The 19,880-nt window shown below is 49.7% G+C and overlaps 1 protein-coding gene across 2 annotated transcripts in view; it reads right to left on the bottom strand.

Annotated features, from left to right (window-relative positions):
• Positions 1 to 4,481: 4,481 nt before the first annotated feature.
• Positions 4,482 to 19,880, bottom strand: part of TEP1 (telomerase associated protein 1) — a 37,230-nt gene continuing 21,831 nt past the window's right edge. Inside the window, exons 22-55 of one of the 2 annotated variants that reach the window (XR_014058682.1) lie at positions 19,643 to 19,756; positions 19,429 to 19,546; positions 19,086 to 19,280; positions 18,781 to 18,956; positions 18,539 to 18,695; positions 18,250 to 18,429; positions 17,745 to 17,837; positions 17,341 to 17,473; positions 17,050 to 17,200; positions 16,666 to 16,799; positions 16,394 to 16,482; positions 16,007 to 16,121; positions 15,001 to 15,241; positions 14,699 to 14,822; positions 13,693 to 13,817; positions 13,477 to 13,576; positions 13,130 to 13,285; positions 12,773 to 12,985; positions 12,383 to 12,536; positions 12,054 to 12,266; positions 11,176 to 11,336; positions 10,788 to 10,901; positions 9,708 to 9,815; positions 9,195 to 9,327; positions 9,035 to 9,111; positions 8,797 to 8,929; positions 8,518 to 8,654; positions 7,957 to 8,081; positions 6,790 to 6,933; positions 6,544 to 6,640; positions 5,475 to 5,584; positions 5,167 to 5,372; positions 4,938 to 5,042; positions 4,482 to 4,714 (exon numbers count right to left, since the gene is read on the bottom strand). Coding sequence is in view for 1 of the 2 variants with exons in the window: in XM_081506956.1 (XP_081363082.1) it covers positions 4,592 to 4,714; positions 4,938 to 5,042; positions 5,167 to 5,373; positions 5,480 to 5,584; positions 6,544 to 6,640; positions 6,790 to 6,933; positions 7,957 to 8,081; positions 8,518 to 8,654; positions 8,797 to 8,929; positions 9,035 to 9,111; positions 9,195 to 9,327; positions 9,708 to 9,815; positions 10,788 to 10,901; positions 11,176 to 11,336; positions 12,054 to 12,266; positions 12,383 to 12,536; positions 12,773 to 12,985; positions 13,130 to 13,285; positions 13,477 to 13,576; positions 13,693 to 13,817; positions 14,699 to 14,822; positions 15,001 to 15,241; positions 16,007 to 16,121; positions 16,394 to 16,482; positions 16,666 to 16,799; positions 17,050 to 17,200; positions 17,341 to 17,473; positions 17,745 to 17,837; positions 18,250 to 18,429; positions 18,539 to 18,695; positions 18,781 to 18,956; positions 19,086 to 19,280; positions 19,429 to 19,546; positions 19,643 to 19,756 (4,750 nt within the window). In the remaining variant the exon portion in view is untranslated. Of the gene's footprint in view, positions 4,715 to 4,937; positions 5,043 to 5,166; positions 5,374 to 5,474; positions 5,585 to 6,543; positions 6,641 to 6,789; positions 6,934 to 7,956; positions 8,082 to 8,517; positions 8,655 to 8,796; positions 8,930 to 9,034; positions 9,112 to 9,194; positions 9,328 to 9,707; positions 9,816 to 10,787; positions 10,902 to 11,175; positions 11,337 to 12,053; positions 12,267 to 12,382; positions 12,537 to 12,772; positions 12,986 to 13,129; positions 13,286 to 13,476; positions 13,577 to 13,692; positions 13,818 to 14,698; positions 14,823 to 15,000; positions 15,242 to 16,006; positions 16,122 to 16,393; positions 16,483 to 16,665; positions 16,800 to 17,049; positions 17,201 to 17,340; positions 17,474 to 17,744; positions 17,838 to 18,249; positions 18,430 to 18,538; positions 18,696 to 18,780; positions 18,957 to 19,085; positions 19,281 to 19,428; positions 19,547 to 19,642; positions 19,757 to 19,880 lie in introns of both variants that reach the window. The other variant, XM_081506956.1, reaches the window with a different exon arrangement.

Raw genomic sequence — 19,880 nt, 5'->3', positions numbered from 1 at the left:
GAAACCTGTATGCAGGTCAGGAAGCAACAGTTAGAACTGGACATGGAACAACAGACTGGTTCCAAATAGGAAAAGGAGTACGTCAAGGCTGTATATTGTCACCCTGCTTATTTAACTTATATGCAGAGTACATCATGAGAAATGCTGGGCTGGAAGAAACACAAGCTGGAATCAAGATTGCTGGGGGAAATATCAATAACCTCAGATATGCGGATGACACCACCCTTATGGCAGAAAGTGAAGAAGAACTAAAGAGCCTCTTGATGAAAGTGAAAGAGGAGAGTGAAAAAGTTGGCTTAAAGCTCAACGTTCAGAAAACTAAGATCATGGCATTTGATCCCATCACTTCATGGGAAATAGATGGGGAAACAGTGTCAGACTATTTTTTGGGCTCCAGAATCACTGCTGACGGTGATTGCAGCCATGAAATTAAAAGACGCTTACTGCTTGGAAGGAAAGCTATGGCCAACCTAGATAGCATATTTAAAAGCAGAGACATTACTTTGCCAACAAAAGTCCATCTAGTCAAGGCTATGGTTTTTCCAGTGGTCATGTATGGATGTGAGAGTTGGACAGTGAAGAAAGCTGAGCACCGCAGAATTGATGCTTTTGAACTGTGGTGTTGGAGAAGACTCTTGAGAGTCCCTTAGACTGCAAGGAGATCCAATCAATCTATCCTAAAGGAGATCAGTCCTGGGTGTTCATTGGAAGGACTGATGTTGAAGCTGAAACTCCAATACTTTGGCCACCTCATGAGAAGAGTTGACTCATTGGAAAAGACCCTAATGCTGGGTAGGATTGGGGGCGGGAGGAGAAGGGGATGACAGAGGATGAGATGGTTGGATGGCATCACTGACTCGATGGACATGGGTTTGGGTAAACTCCGGGAGTTGGTGATGGACAGGGAGGCCTGGCGTGCTGCAATTCATGAGGTCGCAAAGAGTCAGACATGACTGAGCAACTGAACTGAACTGAACTATTGTATTATTATAAAATGGAATAAAGTATTGCTATATGCTACAAAATGGGTGAACCTTTAAAACATGCTAAATGAAAGAAGCCACATAAAAGGCCACTGTATGATTCGATTCCATTTATATGAAATGTCTTGAATAGGCAAATCCATAAAGATAAAAAGTAGGTGAGCAATTGCCAATAGCTGGAGGAAGGAGTGAAAGAGGAGTGATTGCTAATGGGTACAATGTTTCTTTTGGGGGGTGATGAAAATGTTCTGGAATTAGTGGTGATAGTTGCATTATTGGAATATACTAGAAAACATTGAATTGCATACTTTAAAGGAGTGAAAATGAATTATATCTCAAAAATGCTGTGCTGAATTTCTGTGATATATATTTTTCTTTTGTAAATAGTGGCCAGAAAAAGTTGCACTGATATATACATACTATGATGTTTGAGTACTAAAATACAACAGCCTCCCCTAGACATTCACGAGTCCATACTGATATGTGAATGACTCAACCAACAAATAAGTAGGGAAGAAGGGATAAATATTCCTTTCAGAAGAATTTCAATTAATATAGAAGGGGGAAATAGAAAATCATCACTAGAAAATCACAGTAATAATTGTTCATGGATGAATATTAAAAAGTCAGTGAAACAGGATATTTGCATAGTCTAAAAAAACTTACCTCAAAATGTATTGATTTTGTGGCTATTATCACAAATACTCTGATACATCTCCCTCTTAGTGGTTTAGTCCCCTTCCCCTTGAGTGTGAGCTAAACTTAATGACTTGCTTCTAACAAACAGATGAAAATGGTACAGTAAGAAAAACCTGGCAAATATCACCTCAGCTTTAAAAATGATCAAGGTTAACATCACTAGTAATAAGTCATGTTGATATGATTACTTTTGATATGATATAATAAGAAGGGCACATCATCTCTTGTATTCTTCCCTTAAATTCATAATTTTAATCTTTTCATGAGAAAAAAACAACAAAGCCAAACTGAGAGATTCTACAAAACACCTGACCAGAACTCTCCAAAAATGTCAAGACTATGGGAAGTCTGAGAAAGTGGCAAAGTTGCAGGATTAGACTAAGGAGCCATGATGACTAAATGCAATGTGGTATTCTGGATTGGACCCCGGAACAAAATAACGATATTAGTGGAAAAATCCAAATCCGTATCCAAGTTAATAATAATATATCAACATTAATTTCTTGTAAGATGTTAACAGAGGAAGCCGAGTGAAGAAGGGTATGTGAGAAGATTCTCTGTAAATCTTAAATGATCTTTTTTTTTTAAGGACTAAAAGCCATTCTACTGGAAAAAGCATCAGCACAGGTTCTTTGGAGGATAACTGTCCATCTGGTTCCCAGTTCCCCTCCCAGGTACATGGTAGGATGATACTTCCCTCCCCTTTGACACTCAGTAGAGCCATGTGACTTGCTTTGCTCACATATATAAAATATAAAATATGAGTAGAAGCAATGTTTCATTTCCAGGTAGAAGATTTAGCACCGACAAGTGGTTTTTTCCTTTTTAAATAAAATGCTATCAGTTCCCCATATATATTATTTTTAACTGAAGAATGGAGTCCAGGTTTCATCTGGCATTAAATATAATCTTGCCTGGGAAATCCCATGGACAGAGGTGCCTGGCAGGCTACAGTCCATGGGGTCAGACATGACTGAAGTGACTTGGCACACATGCAGAAGAGGAAGAGACTGTTGCAGTGTCTACGATCCTACAATCCAGTGACTGTAACTGTGCAACTCATCACAATCCTGAAATTCTGTTCAGTGATAAGAACTCAGAAAGTATCTAATGTAGGGACTTCCCTGGTGGTCTAGCGGTTAAGACTCTGGCCTTTCATTGCAGGGAGTCCATGTCCAATCCCTGGTCAGGAAACTAAGGTCCCACAAGGCCAAAAAATAAAATATAATAATAATTTTTTAAAGTTCTCTTTATTGAAAACAATTATTTTAAAAATATTCAGTGTAAAACCTAAGCTGATTTTCCTTTCAACTCCCTTGGGTACATATTTACTGTTACCTAGAGTCTGTTCTTATCTTCACTCACAGCACTTATACTTTGGCCTCACTGTATATCTTCAAGAAAGAACACACCCTTCATGTGGACCTGGCCAACAAGACTGAGTCTTAACTGAGCAAGTAGACTTTACTTTCTCCAGCCCCACACCTCCAGATTCAGCTAGGGCACTTTGATAGAATTTTGAGAGCTTGGAAGACAGATATCAAGGGCTTCCTCCTGTCCTTGGCCCATACTTTCAGGGGAACAAAAGGCAAAAGACTGAAACCAGCGACTTTCTGGATGATGCTGTCATGGTTCTCTTAGCATTTCTGGGTAATATTACAAATCATAGGTTTCAAATTACCTTAACTTGGACTTCTAGTCACAAGGTAGAAGCAAAACAGGTGGTCTAGAAGGCATATTTAGAGCCCTTGCATGAAGCACATGAGAAATGACAGAAGCATGACCTATAATTAAGACATCAGCTGTCGGCATTCCCCATGTCTTTATCCTCAGGTTGAGGAAGAATATGAGGCATTGGTAAAAATAAGATAAAATTCTTCAGGTGATTTCAGAGCAAAGTAAGAACAAAACTGAGTACCCCTCGACTCCCTAAATCCTGAAAACTCTACATCAGAGTGCAGTGGTATTTCTCTGAAAGAACCCTACCAACCCAGGATAAAATCCTGTAATAGCACTAACTTATCATATACAAGTCCTCAAATTCTTGGACACAGAAGACCCTAAACCCTTCCCTAACCCTTAGAAAGAAAGGGCCTCGGGTAACTTCCTCTCCCATAAAATAGATGATAAGAATATAAGGTTGGAGAACTTTTACTTAAGAGGGTCACAGTCCACAGCTAGTCCGTGTGTATGCACTGTTTCACCTTTCAACTCATCTTAACCTTTGTGACCTGCAATTTGAAAGATAACCCTTTTGTGATCTCTTCCAAGAAGGCAAATTACTATACTGACTAATGCTTGCAAGTCAAGTGGCTGCCGCTGGTCCATCAGTGTCCGTGAAAGCCAGAAGACTCGCTCTGCTCTCGGTATCCTGGCTTCTCACTTTTCACCTGGGCTGTTGGCTCTGAGTAGACGGGCTGTTTCTGTAAGAGGAACCTAGTGGTGTCCTGGTTCAATCCTAGTTCTTTCCCAGTGCTCTACAGGAGACTACTGACTCATTCTTCCTTCTCTTCCTCTTCTTTGAACAAGTGAGAGGTCTTCAGATATCTGTTCAGACTAAGTGCTCATCAACATCACTTTCACACCTCCTCCTGGGAGGAGTCATCCCTTAGGGTCCTGGGGCCAGCAAATGACACAAGAATTCTAAAGCCTAATTTCAAAGAATATCTACCAAAGATCTGCTTCACTTTCTTACAGTTCTAGTAAGGATTAATGTTAATTCAGAAAAGAAACATAAGAACATCCATATTCTTCCCTCTTGGCCCAAATCCACAAGAGAACACAGGCAGGACTACACTCTGAGATTTTCTGTCCCTTTATTTATATAATTGTATCAAGAAAGTAGCCACTGGTGTCTTCGGGCTTTGCCTCTCTAGCACAAGCAGTCTCCTTGCCCTGAGCAGTGATCTTCATTCCCAGGAGAGAAAGTAGACATTGCCCTGTGTGTCTCCCACTGCGAGTTGCAGGGTAGAGTCAGGACCCAGCCAAGGTTCCAGGCAGCTCACTGCCCCTTCACATTGGAACAGGCCCAGCTACAATGGAACAAAAACGGGAAATGAGGGCTACAAGCCCAGGGCCTCCTTACTAACTTATTTGTCTCCCACACCAATGACTTTTGTTTAGAAACAAGTTAGTTACACATTATTGCAAGAAGGAGAGAAGAAAACAATTTTGATCTTCTGTCTTTTCTTACCCCAAGTTTGCTCACTGACATCTCTTTTGTCCTTACACACACACACACACACTTACACTTACCAGCTGCATACTGGGTCTCTCCCACAGTTTAACATCTCTGTCCTTTGAAGCTGTTACCAGCAACTCAGGCAGCACATGGAGGGCTGTGACAGGGCCTGAGTGAATCTTAAAGAGGAAGAGGTGTGGTGAGTTCTAGAAGGACCCTCCTCAGTCAAGGGAGCAGAGAAGTTTGCTGGGTCAGACCTAGAGCCTCCTCCCAAATATCTTGTGACCTTTCCCTCAAACTCACCTTTCTACGCTGCTGCGTCTTTAGCTCTGTGACTGTTGACCAGCTATAGGTGTTAGCACATGTATATGACTCTGTCTCTGAAGTTTGAGTTGCAGGCATTTCTGCTTTTTTCTGCCAGATATTATCTGTGATCCATTCTCCTTCATCGGTGCATCTGGCTAGGTTCCACAGCATCCCATCAGAGCTGGCACACAAAAATGAGGACTCTGCCATTTCAAGGGCAGAGTTTGAACCAGGTCTTAGACTTTGAAGAATCCACCATCCTCCCCGAGGCCATCCCTGGATTCCATGGGCCCTGCCAACACCACTCAACAGATTCAGGTTTGGCCTGAGTTACTGATATGAGGGTATTACTGGGATTCTCTAAATTCAGATCAAATTCCAGGCACTCTTCAAACTCTCCTAATTCCTTTTGCCCCTGTGAAAGGACAGACCATTTTGTTTAGCCTACTTGTATTACTTACTGCTTCCCAGACAAAGTAACTTTTTTCTGCTCTGGGCTGGTCAAGACTTTTAAAAATTGTATCCGTGATACAGTAAAGTACACAAATCTTAAATGGGCATCTTGATAAAATTTTACACGTGTATCCATCCATGTAATTACTGCCCAAATCAAGCCATAGTACATTCCATCACCCTGGAAAGTTGCCTCTATGCCTCTTACCCTATCACCACCCCCAGAGTCAACAATATTATGACTTCTGTCACTATAAATTAGTTTTACTTGTTCTTGAACTTCATTTAAGTGAGATTATATAATATGTACTCTTTTGTGTCTGGCTTCTTTCACCTGGTATAATGTCTATGAGGTATGTCTGTATTGTTCCAGACTACTACCCATAGTGACAAGACAAGAGACATGAAGATAATACAATTAAGAAAACGCCTAGGTTGATCAGTTCTCAGCCTTTTGGCCAAGACGAAGTGTAGTATAGGGGCTTCCCAGGTGGCACAATGGTAAAGAATCCACCTGCCAATGCAGGTTTGATCCCTGGGTCAGGAAGATCCTCTGGAGGAGGAAACAGCAACCAGATCCAGTATTCTTGCCAGAAAAATTCCATGGACAGAGGAACTTGGTGGGCTACAGTCCATGGAGTCTCAAAGAGTCAGATACGGCTGAGCTACTAAGCATCCACCTAGGTTTATGGTTTCCCACAATTCTTTTAAACACTAGAATCCTCTTTTGTATCAGTGAAATCTTACAAGGAAACCCAATATAAAACACTCTTCAGTAGAGTTCCAGTTGAAGGAAGAGAAGGGGATTTGGAACCAACTGCTTTTCCCTTCCTTCCTCTTTCACTCAGTCATGGCCTCAAGACTTTAAAATAGTAGTCCTGAACAAATGGTTGTTTTAACACACGCCCAAAGAGAACTCACTGAGAAAGGAAGAACTTGAAGTTTCATTGACTGCAGGACAAACACACCATAGTCCTGGTGGGTGGACAACATCACAGGATCTTCCGAATAACTTCTCCTGGTTTATAAGGAAGGAAGAGGCTAATCCCAGGAACACCCCTCCATAAGACCCCAATATTTGTTCTAGTTAGACCCAACCTCAGGGTAACCACTAACCCACTTTTCCTTTTTCTCCAGCCTAAGAGAAAACAGCATTTTGGGTCTTACCAGATTACAGAGGGCTCATCACCTGGCTTCATGTGCAACAATTGCAAATCCGCTTTGGCCAAGATGAGGGAGTGACCATCAGGGTCCAGGCCTACACTTGTCAGGAAACCTAAGTCCTCCTGAAGAACTTGGTTCAGGCGAAGACTGAAGTACAAACAAGGCACATGGACAAGAAAGACTCTACTTTAGTCCACGTCTCTCGGGCTCCTCAGTTCCCCACGAATTCCTCAGGAGTATAGTACAAAACAAAATGTATCACCGTCCCTACAAATTGCCTTCTTTCTGTTTCTCTCATATTAGTATTTATCATACTATCACCTTAATCGCTCAAACTAGGAATCGCTAACATTCTTGTCCCTTCCTTCCCTCCTGACCTGCAGCTCATCGATAAGCACTGCAGAGTCAACTTTCAACATATGCCTAAATCTTTCTCTTTCCGTCTCACCCCCGTTGCCCAGATTAGGGCCCAAGTTATGTCTTCCTGGGACTATAGCATCACCTGTAAATGTGGTCACCGTACCTTTAGTATTTCCCTACTCCATCCTCCACATGGCCATTAGAGTTCTCTTTCTAAAATTCATATAATTATTCTGCTCAAAATTCTTAGCACTGTGCCCTCTACAGCCTGGCCCCAGTGTATTATTTCAACGCAATATCCCACCACCACTTGCACCAAGAACCCAAAGACTTAGCTATACTCAGAATACACCAAGAACTCTCATACCCCTGTGCCTTTTATTAATGCTACCTCCTCTTCCTAAAACACCATTCCCTGCCCTTACTTTTAAGCCCAATCTCAAACAGCCACTCTTGTAAACAGTAAATTTCTTAAACTCTGCAGCCCCAAGAATTTTATATAATTTATTATAGCAGTGATCACTCCACCTATTGTTGGCAGTTTACTTATATTCATACTCCTCTACTGTGAGCTCCCTTAAATAAAAATTCATTTCAGTCTGGTTCATGCTGCCTAGCCCAGAACTTAGCATACAGTAAAAACATGATAATTATTATTTTAATTGACATAATGGGGAGCAGAAAACAATTTCCCAGGGACTTTTTCCCTGCTTACTAACATCCTGTTGACAGAGTTCAGAAGGAGAGGGGAGAGATTTAAGCAAAATCCCAGGTTTAACCATATCCATTAACCCAGCCGCCTCATTTCACCTGACATTTCTGGGTGTTGAACCCTTCTGCAGTTCCACTTGCCACTCGCTGACTTTTTCCTTAGCACTGACAACAATCAAGGTGTGTGCTGAGTACCAGAGCAGAGAACTGATGCAGCCCGGAGCCTAGTGAATACAATTCAGTTCAGTTCAGTTCATTTCAATCGCCCAGTCGTGCCCAACTCTTTGCGACCCCATGAACCGCAGCACGCCAGGCCTCCCTGTCCATCACCAACTCCCAGAGTCCACCCAAACCCATGTCCATTGAGTTGGTGATGCCATCCAACCATCTCATCCTCTGTCGCCCCCTCCTTCTCCTGCCTTCAATCTTTCCCAGCATCAGGGTCTTTTCAAATGAGTCAGCTCTTCGCATCAGGTGACCAAAGTATTGGAGTTTCAGCTTCAACGTCAGTGCTTCCAATGAACACCCTTCTGAGGAACCAGGATTAACCTGTCCACACCCACCACCCCCAGGCTTCTACACAACCTCTGACCCTAGCACATGCCACCAAATACACAACCAGAGCAGAATTCACATAAAACTGAAGTTTACTCCACTCACCTGTACTGTGACCACAGCCTTAGCATCCTGCCACAAGGTCAGTTCCCCAGCTTGATTCCCAGACACTGCTGCAGAACCGTCAGGGGCCCAGGCCACAGCAGTGATGGCTGCAGGACTCCTAGGTCTATATGTGTCATCTGGAGAAGAAAGGAAGTGATTCACTGAGCTGGACCACTGTTTTGGTACAAGAGGAGAGAGCAGGCTACCCTTGACTTTCTTGGTCCCACTTACACACTCCACTCCCCTTTCACACCTTGCCTCTCTCCACACCTCACTCACCTGCCTCTTTGGGCACCTGCCAGAGCCGTAGGGAGCCATCCTCTGAGGTGGTCAGCAGGAGGCCTGAGGTCTCTGAAACAGCAGCTGCACTGACTGGGCCACTGTGACCCAGGAGAGTGTGTGTTTGAAACACCTAGAAGGAAAGGATGGAGATAGACAAGTGAAGAGTTGACACAACAGGAGGCTGTCCCACTACCCCCTCCCATGGCCCCCAGCCCAGTCCTTTCAGGGAACTCACCAAGAGTGGATGCCACAACCGTGTGGCCCCATCCAATCCAACAGTCACTACCAGAAGCTCTGACCCCGGCTGACCAGCTGATAAGATGCAGAGGCTGAGTCAGAAGAAGAGGAGGAGGGAAGAGGCAGTGGGGACCAGAAAGTGGCTGATATCCCATTACCTGCATTGGGCTCCAGAGCAGCCACACAGTGGCTGATGGGTCCTGAGTGAGCGGGGATGCTGGTCATCTCCACACCCTGATGGTCCCATACTTTCAAGGTCCCATCTCGGCCCACGGATACCACGTGCTCCTCCTGCCCCAGGAAACAGGAGCAGAGAAGAGTCACACTGAGCAGGACATGGGAATTACGGTTCCCATCACAGAGGTGCGGGCTGAGCATTAAGAGCCTAGAAGTTGTTGTCAAAGAATGAGGACACCCCGGCAGTGGGGCCGGGGGGCTCAGTACTGCCATCCCACCACAAGGTCATGACACTAGGATACTGTGTCTTCATGCTCTCCCTCCCTCACACCAAGCCTCAGCCTCAACACCCTAACACTGCTCTAATTCAGGCCCAAGCATCTCACTCTTGGTACTTCTTCTGACCTTAGGATTAGATACCCAGTGCATCCAGCCTCCCAAAGTCCCCTTAACCTTCCCAGGGACCCCCAGTGAGCTCTCCGCCGCCTTCTCACCACGGCCACCACGGCGCTCACAGCATGCTGATGACCCAGGAAGTGACCAAGCTGCTGTCTCGACTCTGGGTCCCACAGGGCCACAGAACCATCGCTGGAGCAGGAGACCTGCAGAGTCAGAGGGTAGAGGAGTAGACTTAACCAGCACCCCTCCAGCATCTCTCTGTGCTTATAACGTAGGATGCACGGCAGTAAGCCTTGTGATTAAGAGCGACAGTTGTCCTGCATTCTAATCCTAGTTCCACCATTCATTACTTGGTGACCAGTTCATCTCTCTGGGCCTCAGATTTCTCATCTATTCAACCAGGATAAGGACAGAGTACCTACTGATATGGGGCTGAAGCATCCATATATAGGACTTAATACACTGCCTGGTACATAGTGAGCACTGAATAAATAGTAGCTACTGTCCTTGTTATTAACATAATGTCAGTCAACAACTCTGTCTCACCCTGACAAAGGTGAGAAGTCTGCAACACCCAGGAGAGATCTATGCCTAGAAGGCAGGGGCAGGACAGTCTCTGACAAGTCTATTCAATTGTTACTCATTTCTTTTGAGAACGACAGTGATTCTGCATTGGGAAACTAGGCTTTACCAACCCTGAGTGCATAACTTGAGACTGATTTTTCCACTTAAGACCAAAGAAATCATAGCAATACATGTCTCCTGCAGGAACAGGGCATCCTAAGCCCTTGAGGAGACAGCTCGGTGTTCCTGTTACGAGCATGGGCTTTCTTATCATAAAGTTTACTGGCTCAGCTTCTTCATTTACATGACCTTGGAAATGGTCTTTGATCTGTCTGAGCTCAATATCCTTGTCTATGAAATAGAAAGAATAGCAGTAACTTCTTTACAGGGTGTTGTAAAGACTATATGAGGCAATACATGCTAAGGGCTTAGTCCAATGTCTGGCACATACTAAGTGTTCAATAAGTGCTCTATTATATTCGGTGTTAGAAAACTATATTAATACTATATTATTATAAATGAGTGTTAGGAATAGGATGAGGTAGAAAGTGTTGACCTCCCTCTCCCAGGAACCCTGCTGAGCTCTGTACCATCCCAACCCCTTCACTCACCAGGAGGCTGTCTTTGGTCCAGGCACAGCCAGTGACCCAGTCTCGGTGACAGGCAGAGAAGGAGCAAATCAGAACAGGGCCTTTGGGTGTTCTCACATCCCAGCAGAGCAGACTCTGGATACAGGTACCAAGAGAGGGAGTCATCAGGATAGTAGGACAGAGGTAGGACTAGCAGGGCCATCTCAGGTAAGAAGTTTCAAGGAAAGAGGGAATAACAAAGGAGGGCAGGTGGGCAGATCCAGTACAGGAGGTTTAGGAAAGAAAAAAGCCAGAGGAAGCACTGGGAAGTGAGCTACTAGGGAATCCAGGACCAGAGGGGCTGTGAGCCCCCAAGGGGCTGGAGGTCCATGGGGAGGAGGGCCCAGGGGTGCATCCTCCTGAGACTCACCCGATCCCTGCCCCCAGTGGCCAGCCTGCATCCATCAGTGCTGAAGCTGCAGCAGCTTACAGGGCCCTCATGTCCCCGGAGCTCAGTGCTACGAGGAAAGTCTTCTGTCTTTTGTGGCAGCATCAGCAACTGCCTTGGCCACAGCCGCACTGTGAAGTCCTCTGCATTAGAAATGGGGAGAGAGCAAGATATCTTGAAAAGAGGAAGTGAGACAGGCCTGGAAGGCCAAAGACAAAGGCAATCCTGGGGGCTGAGGGTGATGTCTGAAGGCACAGCTCCAAGGGAGGGACTCCGTGAGTCACACTGAGGCCTGGGACACAGGTCTGTCCCATGGGAGGTCACAGGACAGAAATGCCAGGACACCCAGCTCCAGCCCTGCAGTTCTCTCTAACTGCTCCTCCACACTCACCTCTGCTAAAGTGCCCAGTGTCACTCTGACCAAGCCTCCTATCTAGAAAGGACTAAGGCCATCCTGTATTTTCACCTCGACATCTCCTTCTCTCCTCGTAAGGGAAACCGATCCCTTCACACAGCAAAATCCCCACCAGGCAGAAACTCACAGGGTTACAGGGATCACAAAGGCATCCCAGAATCAGGGTTAGGGAACAAGAAGAAAACAGCCTAGACTAATTATGCAAGATAAATGCATTTAAAAACACTCTGAATACAGTGGAATATGGTTGAAATGGTATGTTTTATGTTATGTGATTTTTACCATATTAAAAATAAAGTTTAAAAAATAAGTAAATAAAAGCACTTTGAAAGTTGTAAAAAAAAAGTTATACAGGTATATTTTCACACACACATATACATATGAATTGAAGAAATGTGTTCATATGTTTCAAAGGAACAGTGACTCACAACCCTGCCCACTGTACCTGAGGCAACGGCCAAGAGTTCCTGGGAGGTGGCCAGTCCCAGCACAGGCTTCTGGTGTCTGGACAAGAGCCAGAGGGACTGAAGGGAGCCCCCCTGGAGCAGCCAGCCCCGCAGGGCCCCATCTTCTGCACCACTCACCAACACCTTAGGGCTGAGCCAGGTCAGAGCGGACACTGCCACATTCAGCGCTTGACCTTGAGCCCCCTGGGAAGCTAGAGAATAAGAGACAAGAGAGTAACCCGCTTGCACAGAGGGCCAGAGTTGGGCAGGGACAGAGGGGGGGAGTTCTTTCCAGGCTCAAAGACTCCAGCCCTTCTCCCTTTGGTACCTGAAGAAATTCTGTAGATCTGAATGCCATCTGCTCGGTACCCAACAGCCACCTGATCGCCATTTGGGCTGAGAGCCACGGAGACGGCAGGAGAGAGGTGGGGGGAACCAAGGCACCCACGGGGCCGACCCAGAGACCCGGACCACACCTGAACCTGTGGGCCGAGAAAGGGGCTTAAAGATAACCCACCCTCTTCTCCGCCCCTATTAAAAGTCCTCCCTCCAGAAATTTGTCTCGAGAGCTTCTGTGCACACACCCACAGCCCTCTCCCTGTAGCTCTCCAGCCAAGCGCCTCTAGACTTCTCGACAAAGGCCCCACCCTCACACAAATATTTCCATGCCTTTGCCGCCCCCTCCTCGTAGCCCACCACCAGCGCTCGGTAACCTGACCTTGCCGTCCTCTCCAGCCGTCAGTAACTGGCACCCAGCTCGCAGGAAAAGGGTGGCAGCAACGAAGCCTTGGTGGGCAGGGAAGGCAGCCAGCCGTGCCCCCTCCTGCCAGGCCCACAGCTCTACCATCCTGTCCAGCCGGCCCACAGCCACAACTCGCCCGGGCACACCGAAGGCCAAGGTACGGACAGAGGCTCCCGGGGCCCCCAGTTCCTACACGAAGAGATAGAAACTGGAATGGCAGGGCCTGCTCTCAACCCAAACCCAGAGTGAGCCAGGATGCAAGTGTCTGCCATTCCCCACCTTCCACTCCACTCTCCCGTGCTTCCCGCCACAGGGCCACCCAGCTCCTCTCACCTTGGTGACTCCGAGCCCATCCACGTGGAAAAAGCTGAAACTGCCAGCCCAGCTGCCAACGGCTATCATCTGTCCTTCTGGGTGGAAAGCAATGCAGTTCAGGGGCTTGGGACAGGTGTGCTGGGAGGCCAGCCGCCCTCGGACTGTGTCCCACAGCTGGAGAGAGAGGAGAAGAGGACACGGTGCTAAATAGATGCCTGAGCTGCTGGGTCCCAGAGCTCCAGGGGCCACCTCGTCCACTCCCCAGCCCTCAGCAGGCCAAGTAGTCAGAGCCTCTGTCCCACTGAGACATGGGGCTGACGCCACGTTTAGGGCCCCTTTCACCACCACAGGCCCCTGGTTGTTACCTTCAGGCCTCCGCCCAGGCACACAGTGGCCAGCAGCCGGCGGTCTGGGCTCAGGCAGCAGCCGGTGATCTGGTACTGGTGAGCTTGGATCTGGAGCACCCTACCCCAGGGAGATAAGGTCAGGGTCCCCTGGCCACAGCCCCCTTCCTCATTCCCCTCCCCCTGGGCTTCCGACAAACAGGAAGGGTCCTCACGCTGAGCACGGGCGCCCCTTACCGACAACCATGCTGCAGGTCCCAGAGCTCCAGAAGCCCATCAAAGGCAGTTAGAAAGAGGGTAGTGTCCGAGAGGAATGAACAAGAGGAAACCCCATCACCGCCACTCACCATCGACCTCTCCTCCTGTGACAGCGAGTGGAAAAGTCACTCAGGGCACTCCCTTGACCACCCCATGTCCAGCTCCCCCAAGTCCCAACCAGGAATGAGGCGATGGCTAGAAGGGCTGAAGCCCTTGGCTCTCTACAGTCCCTGCTGAGTCTCAAATTACGGCCCTCTGGCCCCACAGCAAGGACACCTGTGAAAAGTCCAAAGCTCTGGGCCCCACTCCAGACCCAGGCCAAGCTTGAACAGGTGGACCTCATGATCCAAGTGAGGTCACATTGTCTCCCCCATTTCAAACCCCATAAGCATCCCCAAGTCACAGAAGATTCTGACTGGTCTGAATTGGGAATGATGTTATACACATACATATATATGGGGGAGGGGAGTTGACATGGGTGGACGAGGAGAGAGTGACTGTGGCTGGGGGGGCCCACCTCCCTTACCTACACTCCACTGCAATCATTGCCAGCAGTTTAAAGAAACATTCCCCCCGATGTTTGTGCCCAGGCTCCACACTCAACCCGGAACACCTGCCCTTTTCATCCTATGTCCTCTAGTACCTGCACAGTTCACTTAGTTCTTATCTATGTCACAAGGCTACATTCTGGTTCCCTTTTTAACCTTCTGTGCCTTAAATTTCAACAAAACTGACCACTTGGTGGGCAAAGACAATGTCCTACGTCCTGTGTTTCTTGCAGTACTTAGTACACTGCCTTCAAAGGAAAGTACAGAGCAAGCATTTGCTGTAGGATTGATTTTTCGACCAAGCCCTTGGGATCTGATGTGAAAGTAAAGTTGCTAAATCAAACAGGGTGATAACAGGTAGATTTGGCTTGTCTTGGGCTTCAGGGCAGGCTGGGAGGTATTCTGAAGGTAAACTCTGCCCTCCTTGAGTGTCATACCTGCCAGGTTCTCAGGTCCAAAAGGTAAACCGTCCCATTGGCAGTGCCCACGGCTGCTCTTTGCCCGTTAGGGGAGAAAGCCACGGCTGTGGGGGAGGAGGAAACTGCCAGGGACAGGCTGGAGCTACAGAAAAAATAGCAAGAAAAGGTGGAAATGAGGAATCAGGGGAAGGATGTGCATCTCTGTACCTGAAGTCCTCTCTCACTGGTGACTCCGGTCTATTCTTTATTCTCTAGTTTCAGAGAGGGCGGCAGCTCGCTCTCTGGCAGGGCTTGTCAGCATTTGGGATCAAGGGTTTTACCTTTGCTGGTGCCCCAGGGTCTGAGGTTTATTAAGCCAACGCAGCACGCGCTGGAGGTGCTGTCGCTGGGAGAGTCGGGAGGCCTGGCAGCAAAGAGGCGAGTCCAGAGGCTGGTTGGCTACCTGCTGGTGCAGGAGCAGTGGGTACCGGCTGAGGATGGGAGCCTGCTGCCTCAGGAAGGTGTGAAATGCAGCAACATCAGCCTCAGGAAGCTTCTGATCCTCGTCAGGGACTGAGGAAGCTAGAGAAGAGATGCAGAGTATCACTGCAGAGTCAGCCTTGAACCCCATGAACCCCAGCACCAAGTCAATCATATGATGTGTCCAAAATGCTAAGCCTCAAAGTGTGGCCCTCTGGTCCCAGATCAGGCACATCTGTTAAAACTACAAAGCTGGGCTTCCCTGGTGGCTCAGTAGTAAAGAATCCACCCGCCAATGCGGGAGACACGGGTTCGATCCCTGATCTGGGAAGATTCCACATGCCACAGAGCAACTAAGCCTTTGTGCCACAACTATTGAGCCTGTGCTTTAGAGCCCGGGAGCCACAGCTACTGAAGCCTATGTGCCCTAGAGCCTGTGCTCCACAACAAGAGAAGCCACTGCAGAGAAGCCCATGCACAGCAACAAGAGAGTAGCTCCCACTCACTGCAACTAGAGAAAAGCCCCCACAGCAATGAAGACCCAGCACGGTCAAAAATAATAAATAAAATTATTAAAAAAAAAAAAAAGTACAAAGCTTTGGGTCCCACTCTAGACCTAGGAAACCAAATCTGAAGACCCAGGAATCAGCAATTTGAACAAGTTTCCCAAGTAATTTTACACCCACTAAAATTTAAGAGAGCTGAGTAAAAGATCTTCTAAGAATCACTTGCTTACGCTCGTGGCATTTTTCACCTTGGAATAGAAATTGACTACTCCTTCCATTACACCTCCCTCTGAGCAGGACCCCATGAACACACCCAGGATCCCATAGCTTGGAGAAGACTCCACCCTGTAACTCATCTCACCGTAGAGGGCATGGGCCTCCAGGAGCTGAGAGGTCAGACCCAGTTCCAGGTGTGCAGCCACCACATGGAGACTGGTGAGGAACTTGGCAAGAAGGCCACGGTTCCCGCTCTGGAGCTGGAAAGTCAGACTGGATTCATTAGGGATGTGACAAGGCTGGTGAGGAGAGACAGTCTAGTCTTGGACCCTGCCTGTGCAGCTGACACTTAGACTTAGGAGCTGGGACAAAGGACCTGAAGGAGGAGGGCAGGAAAACTGAAAGAAGAGAGGTACAGAGAGTGTGGAAGGCAGGTAACAGCCGTGGGGATGATGGTGGTGGTTAAAGAGGGGGCTCAGAATGGCTAAAGCAGTTCCTTGGGAGAAGGTGCCGATGGGATACGGGAACTAACCAAGTGGTAAGGCAGGTCTGCCAGGGCTTCCGGAGGGCACCTTCGGAAGGTACCTGAGGCATCAGGGTCACACGTCTTCCAGAGCTGAGCTGCAGGTGTGGGTCACAGGAAGAGACAGAGATTAGCTCAGCCCTGAAGCATCTCCAAAGATCACAGCCCTCAGGCTACAGCGAGAACCATCCCCTCACTGGGGTGGCAGGTGAGGAGGCCAGCCGATGGGGAGCGCCAGGCCCCCCATTCAGTGCCCCAGGGGTGAACCGGGCTGCAGTCACCTGCAGTGAGGAGGTGCGCCGTCTTCTTCAGCTCCGGCCTCTTCCCATAACGACACCTGGCGGCCGTTCTCAGGGGCCCATCCTGGAGGCAGAGCCGGGCGCCGGGGCGCTCCAGGGGTCCCTCCCCTAGCAAACTGACCCCGTGTGAGGGAGAGAAGGCAAGAGAAGAGGGAGAAGGCCTGTCAGTGGGCAGCCCGGCACACAGGTGGGCTCCCAGTCCCACCTCAAACAGTGGTAACTTGAGTGACAGCCACGCAGGGTCTGGAGACAAGTGTCAGGGGCTATACCAAGCGAGGAAGAGGAGGAAGAGAGAGGGTCACACGGGGCCCTGCCTCAAAGACGCAGAGGCACAGGTCAGTGGGAGTTCAGTGGGGGCACCTGTACCTGCGCAGACTCTGGACGAGGTAGGCAAATGGGCCCATGGGGTAGGGGTCCCCGCTGTTACAAGCAGCCACTGCTTCTTCCCAGGTCTTGGTCCCCCTGGGAAGGATCCGCCATGCTCTCAACACTCCGTGCAACTGGTCCACGGTCAGACCTGAAAACCCAAGCTCGCTGAGGCCCTAAACCAGACAGCATACCCATCCCCACCTAATCCCTAATCACTCCCTGCACTGCTTGCTGAGACCCCAACAGAATCAAGGTCGTCCAAGCCCTGAGCCCACTCCAAGCACTGACCACTGCGTGTGGCCTCAAGGGTGGCCAAGGCTTGTGGAAGGACGTCGGGGCCATGCTCCTGCTCCAGGGTGCCCAGGATGTGCTGCAGCAGCAGAGGGACGGTGGCCGGCAGCATCCGGAGCCTCTCAGAAACCTGGGGGAGGAGCACGAGGGGCTTCCATCAGAGCAGGGAAGGGGTGAGGCAGCTTCGGTTGTGGGTAGGAGATGGGGCAGCAGGGAAAATCGTGGGAAGGGATGAAAAGGAAACACTGGTGGGAGGGAAGCAGGTTGGGGGTGTGGATGAGGAGTGGAAAAGGAGGAGGGTGGGAAGGGGTGAGGGATGGGGATGAAGAGGTTGAATGGAGAATGGGAAATGGGGTTAGGATATAGAAGATGAGGCGTGAGGGCTCACATCCTCAACCGACCTGCTCGTAGAGCGTGAAGAGCCTTAGGTGATCGGTGACCAAGCGCAAGTAGAGCGGGAGGACTGATCCCCGCTTCACCAGCAGCAGCCGCATCTGATGAGACTCAGAAGACTCAGCACTGGAGCAGAGAGCCGGCCCCGCCCCCCACCCTCCACTCGGGCACCAAGCCCAGTGCCGGGCAGCTTCTCCTCTGAGAGCCCCCACAGGGGAGAGACCCACCATCACTCAGGACACAGGTATCTCTGCCCTGCGCTGCTCTGCCCAGCTCGCCCCACTCCCCCCTACATCTGCTGGTTCGGCCCACCCAGATAGATAGCCACAGCCACTCACTAGGGGAAAAGGACCGGGTAATATTATCAGCAATCACAGTCCTCTTCCCCTGGCACAGACCTCCTGAGAAAATGAAGGGGCTGGTCTGTGCGGGGCAGCTGGTAGTTTCAGCACTCAGGTCCTCACAGCTCCCAGATTCACCCCTCACATCTATCAGTGCTGGCCTAGACCCAACCTGGTTATTAAACGGTGACTCCTCCAGCCACTTCCCGTACAGGGCCAGTTCTTCTCGCACCAGCCGGGCCCGGGCAGATGGCTCCAGAGGCCCCAGGGCCACCACGTGGGCACCTTGACTCTGCTCCAGGGTCTCCCCTAGGCCAGAATCACTGGACACGCTCAGCACCAGGTGCACCCACTGTGGGATTTGGGCAAAAGGGTAGCGATGAAGAAGGAAAGCAGGGAGAACACTGTTGGAGAAGCCCCTCTCCCTACCTCATCCCACCTCGCCTCCTTCTCACACTCACCCGGGGAAGGGTCTTTGGGATCCAGTCCGAGATCAGCTGCCCACGCTGATCCACCAACCTGTCAGCCCCATCGACGATCAGCACCAGAGGCTGGCCAGTTTTCAGGGACTGAGCAGACTTGGGCAGTAGCCTCTGCTGCAGCTCCCACACCAGGCCCCTGTGTACAGAGGGTGAGGAGCAGCGTCAGTGGGGGTGGTGCTAGGGGCTATCAACAGGCCGGTCTAGGTGGGGGAGAAACACACCGGTAGGTGCTGGGGAGGGCACTAGGCTCCTCCAGTTGGCTATGCAGATAGGCACAGAGGCGTCTAAGCAGGGTGAGGGCAAGACTGTGGTCAGGGCGGGCCCCTGAAAAGTGGAAGAAGACTAAGGGGGCCACCGTGGCCCCATCCGGAGCCTGCAGGGCTGACACAAGGGATGCCTGAGGGGGAAGAGAACAGAAAACATGGTCACGTTTCACACACACCAGCTTCCTGTGCCCCACCTCCTTAGCCCTCCTGAGCACACACCGCCCTTCCTCCCTCCTGTCCAGGCCTCTGGGACCCTGTACCAGGAAGGCGGTCTTGCCCTGTCCCGACTGCCCGGTCACCAGGCTCAGCCTCCCCTGGTGCTGCATGAGCTGCCGCACTGTGTCCTGAAGAAGGCGTGGTCGGGCAGGACTCGGCGGCTTCTTTAGCTGCTGAAAGGTGGCCTGGACCAACTCGTCATCTGGGATGGGCACTGGCTGCTCCGGCTGGGCCCCGGGCTGAGGGCACATGGGGCAGTGACTGTCTATGCTTCCATGCTCCTCAGGACCCCAGGCCTAAAACTTACAGCACCCCCACCAAGTCACTTCCCACCCAGAACCACCCTACCCCCTCTCCACTCCCCTGGCCACCAGCACTCCTGCTGACCTGGAGGTAAAGCTTCTGGATCATACTCCACACATCCTGCAGAACCAGCTGCCCAAACTCCTCCAGCCCCCCGACATAGGGCCTGCCAGCTGCTACACCGCCCCACTCACAGCGGTATCTGTGGGCAGAGCGAGCACAAGCAGGGTCAGAGCAGGCCTGGCCCACCCCTCATCGCATCTCTCCAGGCAGGTGCTCCCTACCTCTCCCAGCTCACCTGCGACAGGTGATCCCTTCCTGTCTGCTCAGATAGCTCTTCAGTTCTGAGATCCGATGGGCAGCCTCTTCAGACTCAGAAATAAAGTCCGATTTCCAGGCATCTGGCACAGAGCTGACCACCAAAGACACCCCAAGAGTGGGGCTGGATTCAGACCAAAGCATCTCTCCACCCCCAGCCACCAGACCTGGCTGTGGTTCCCTGAAACTCCTCAAGAAACTGCTCCAGTGGAGATCTT

This window comes from Giraffa tippelskirchi, chromosome 7 (assembly GCF_054371585.1).
Source record: "Giraffa tippelskirchi isolate mGirTip1 chromosome 7, T2T-mGirTip1v1.2.pri, whole genome shotgun sequence".
In the NCBI taxonomy this organism is placed as follows: domain Eukaryota; kingdom Metazoa; phylum Chordata; class Mammalia; order Artiodactyla; family Giraffidae; genus Giraffa; species Giraffa tippelskirchi.
This window is presented reverse-complemented; position numbering and strand designations above follow the sequence as displayed.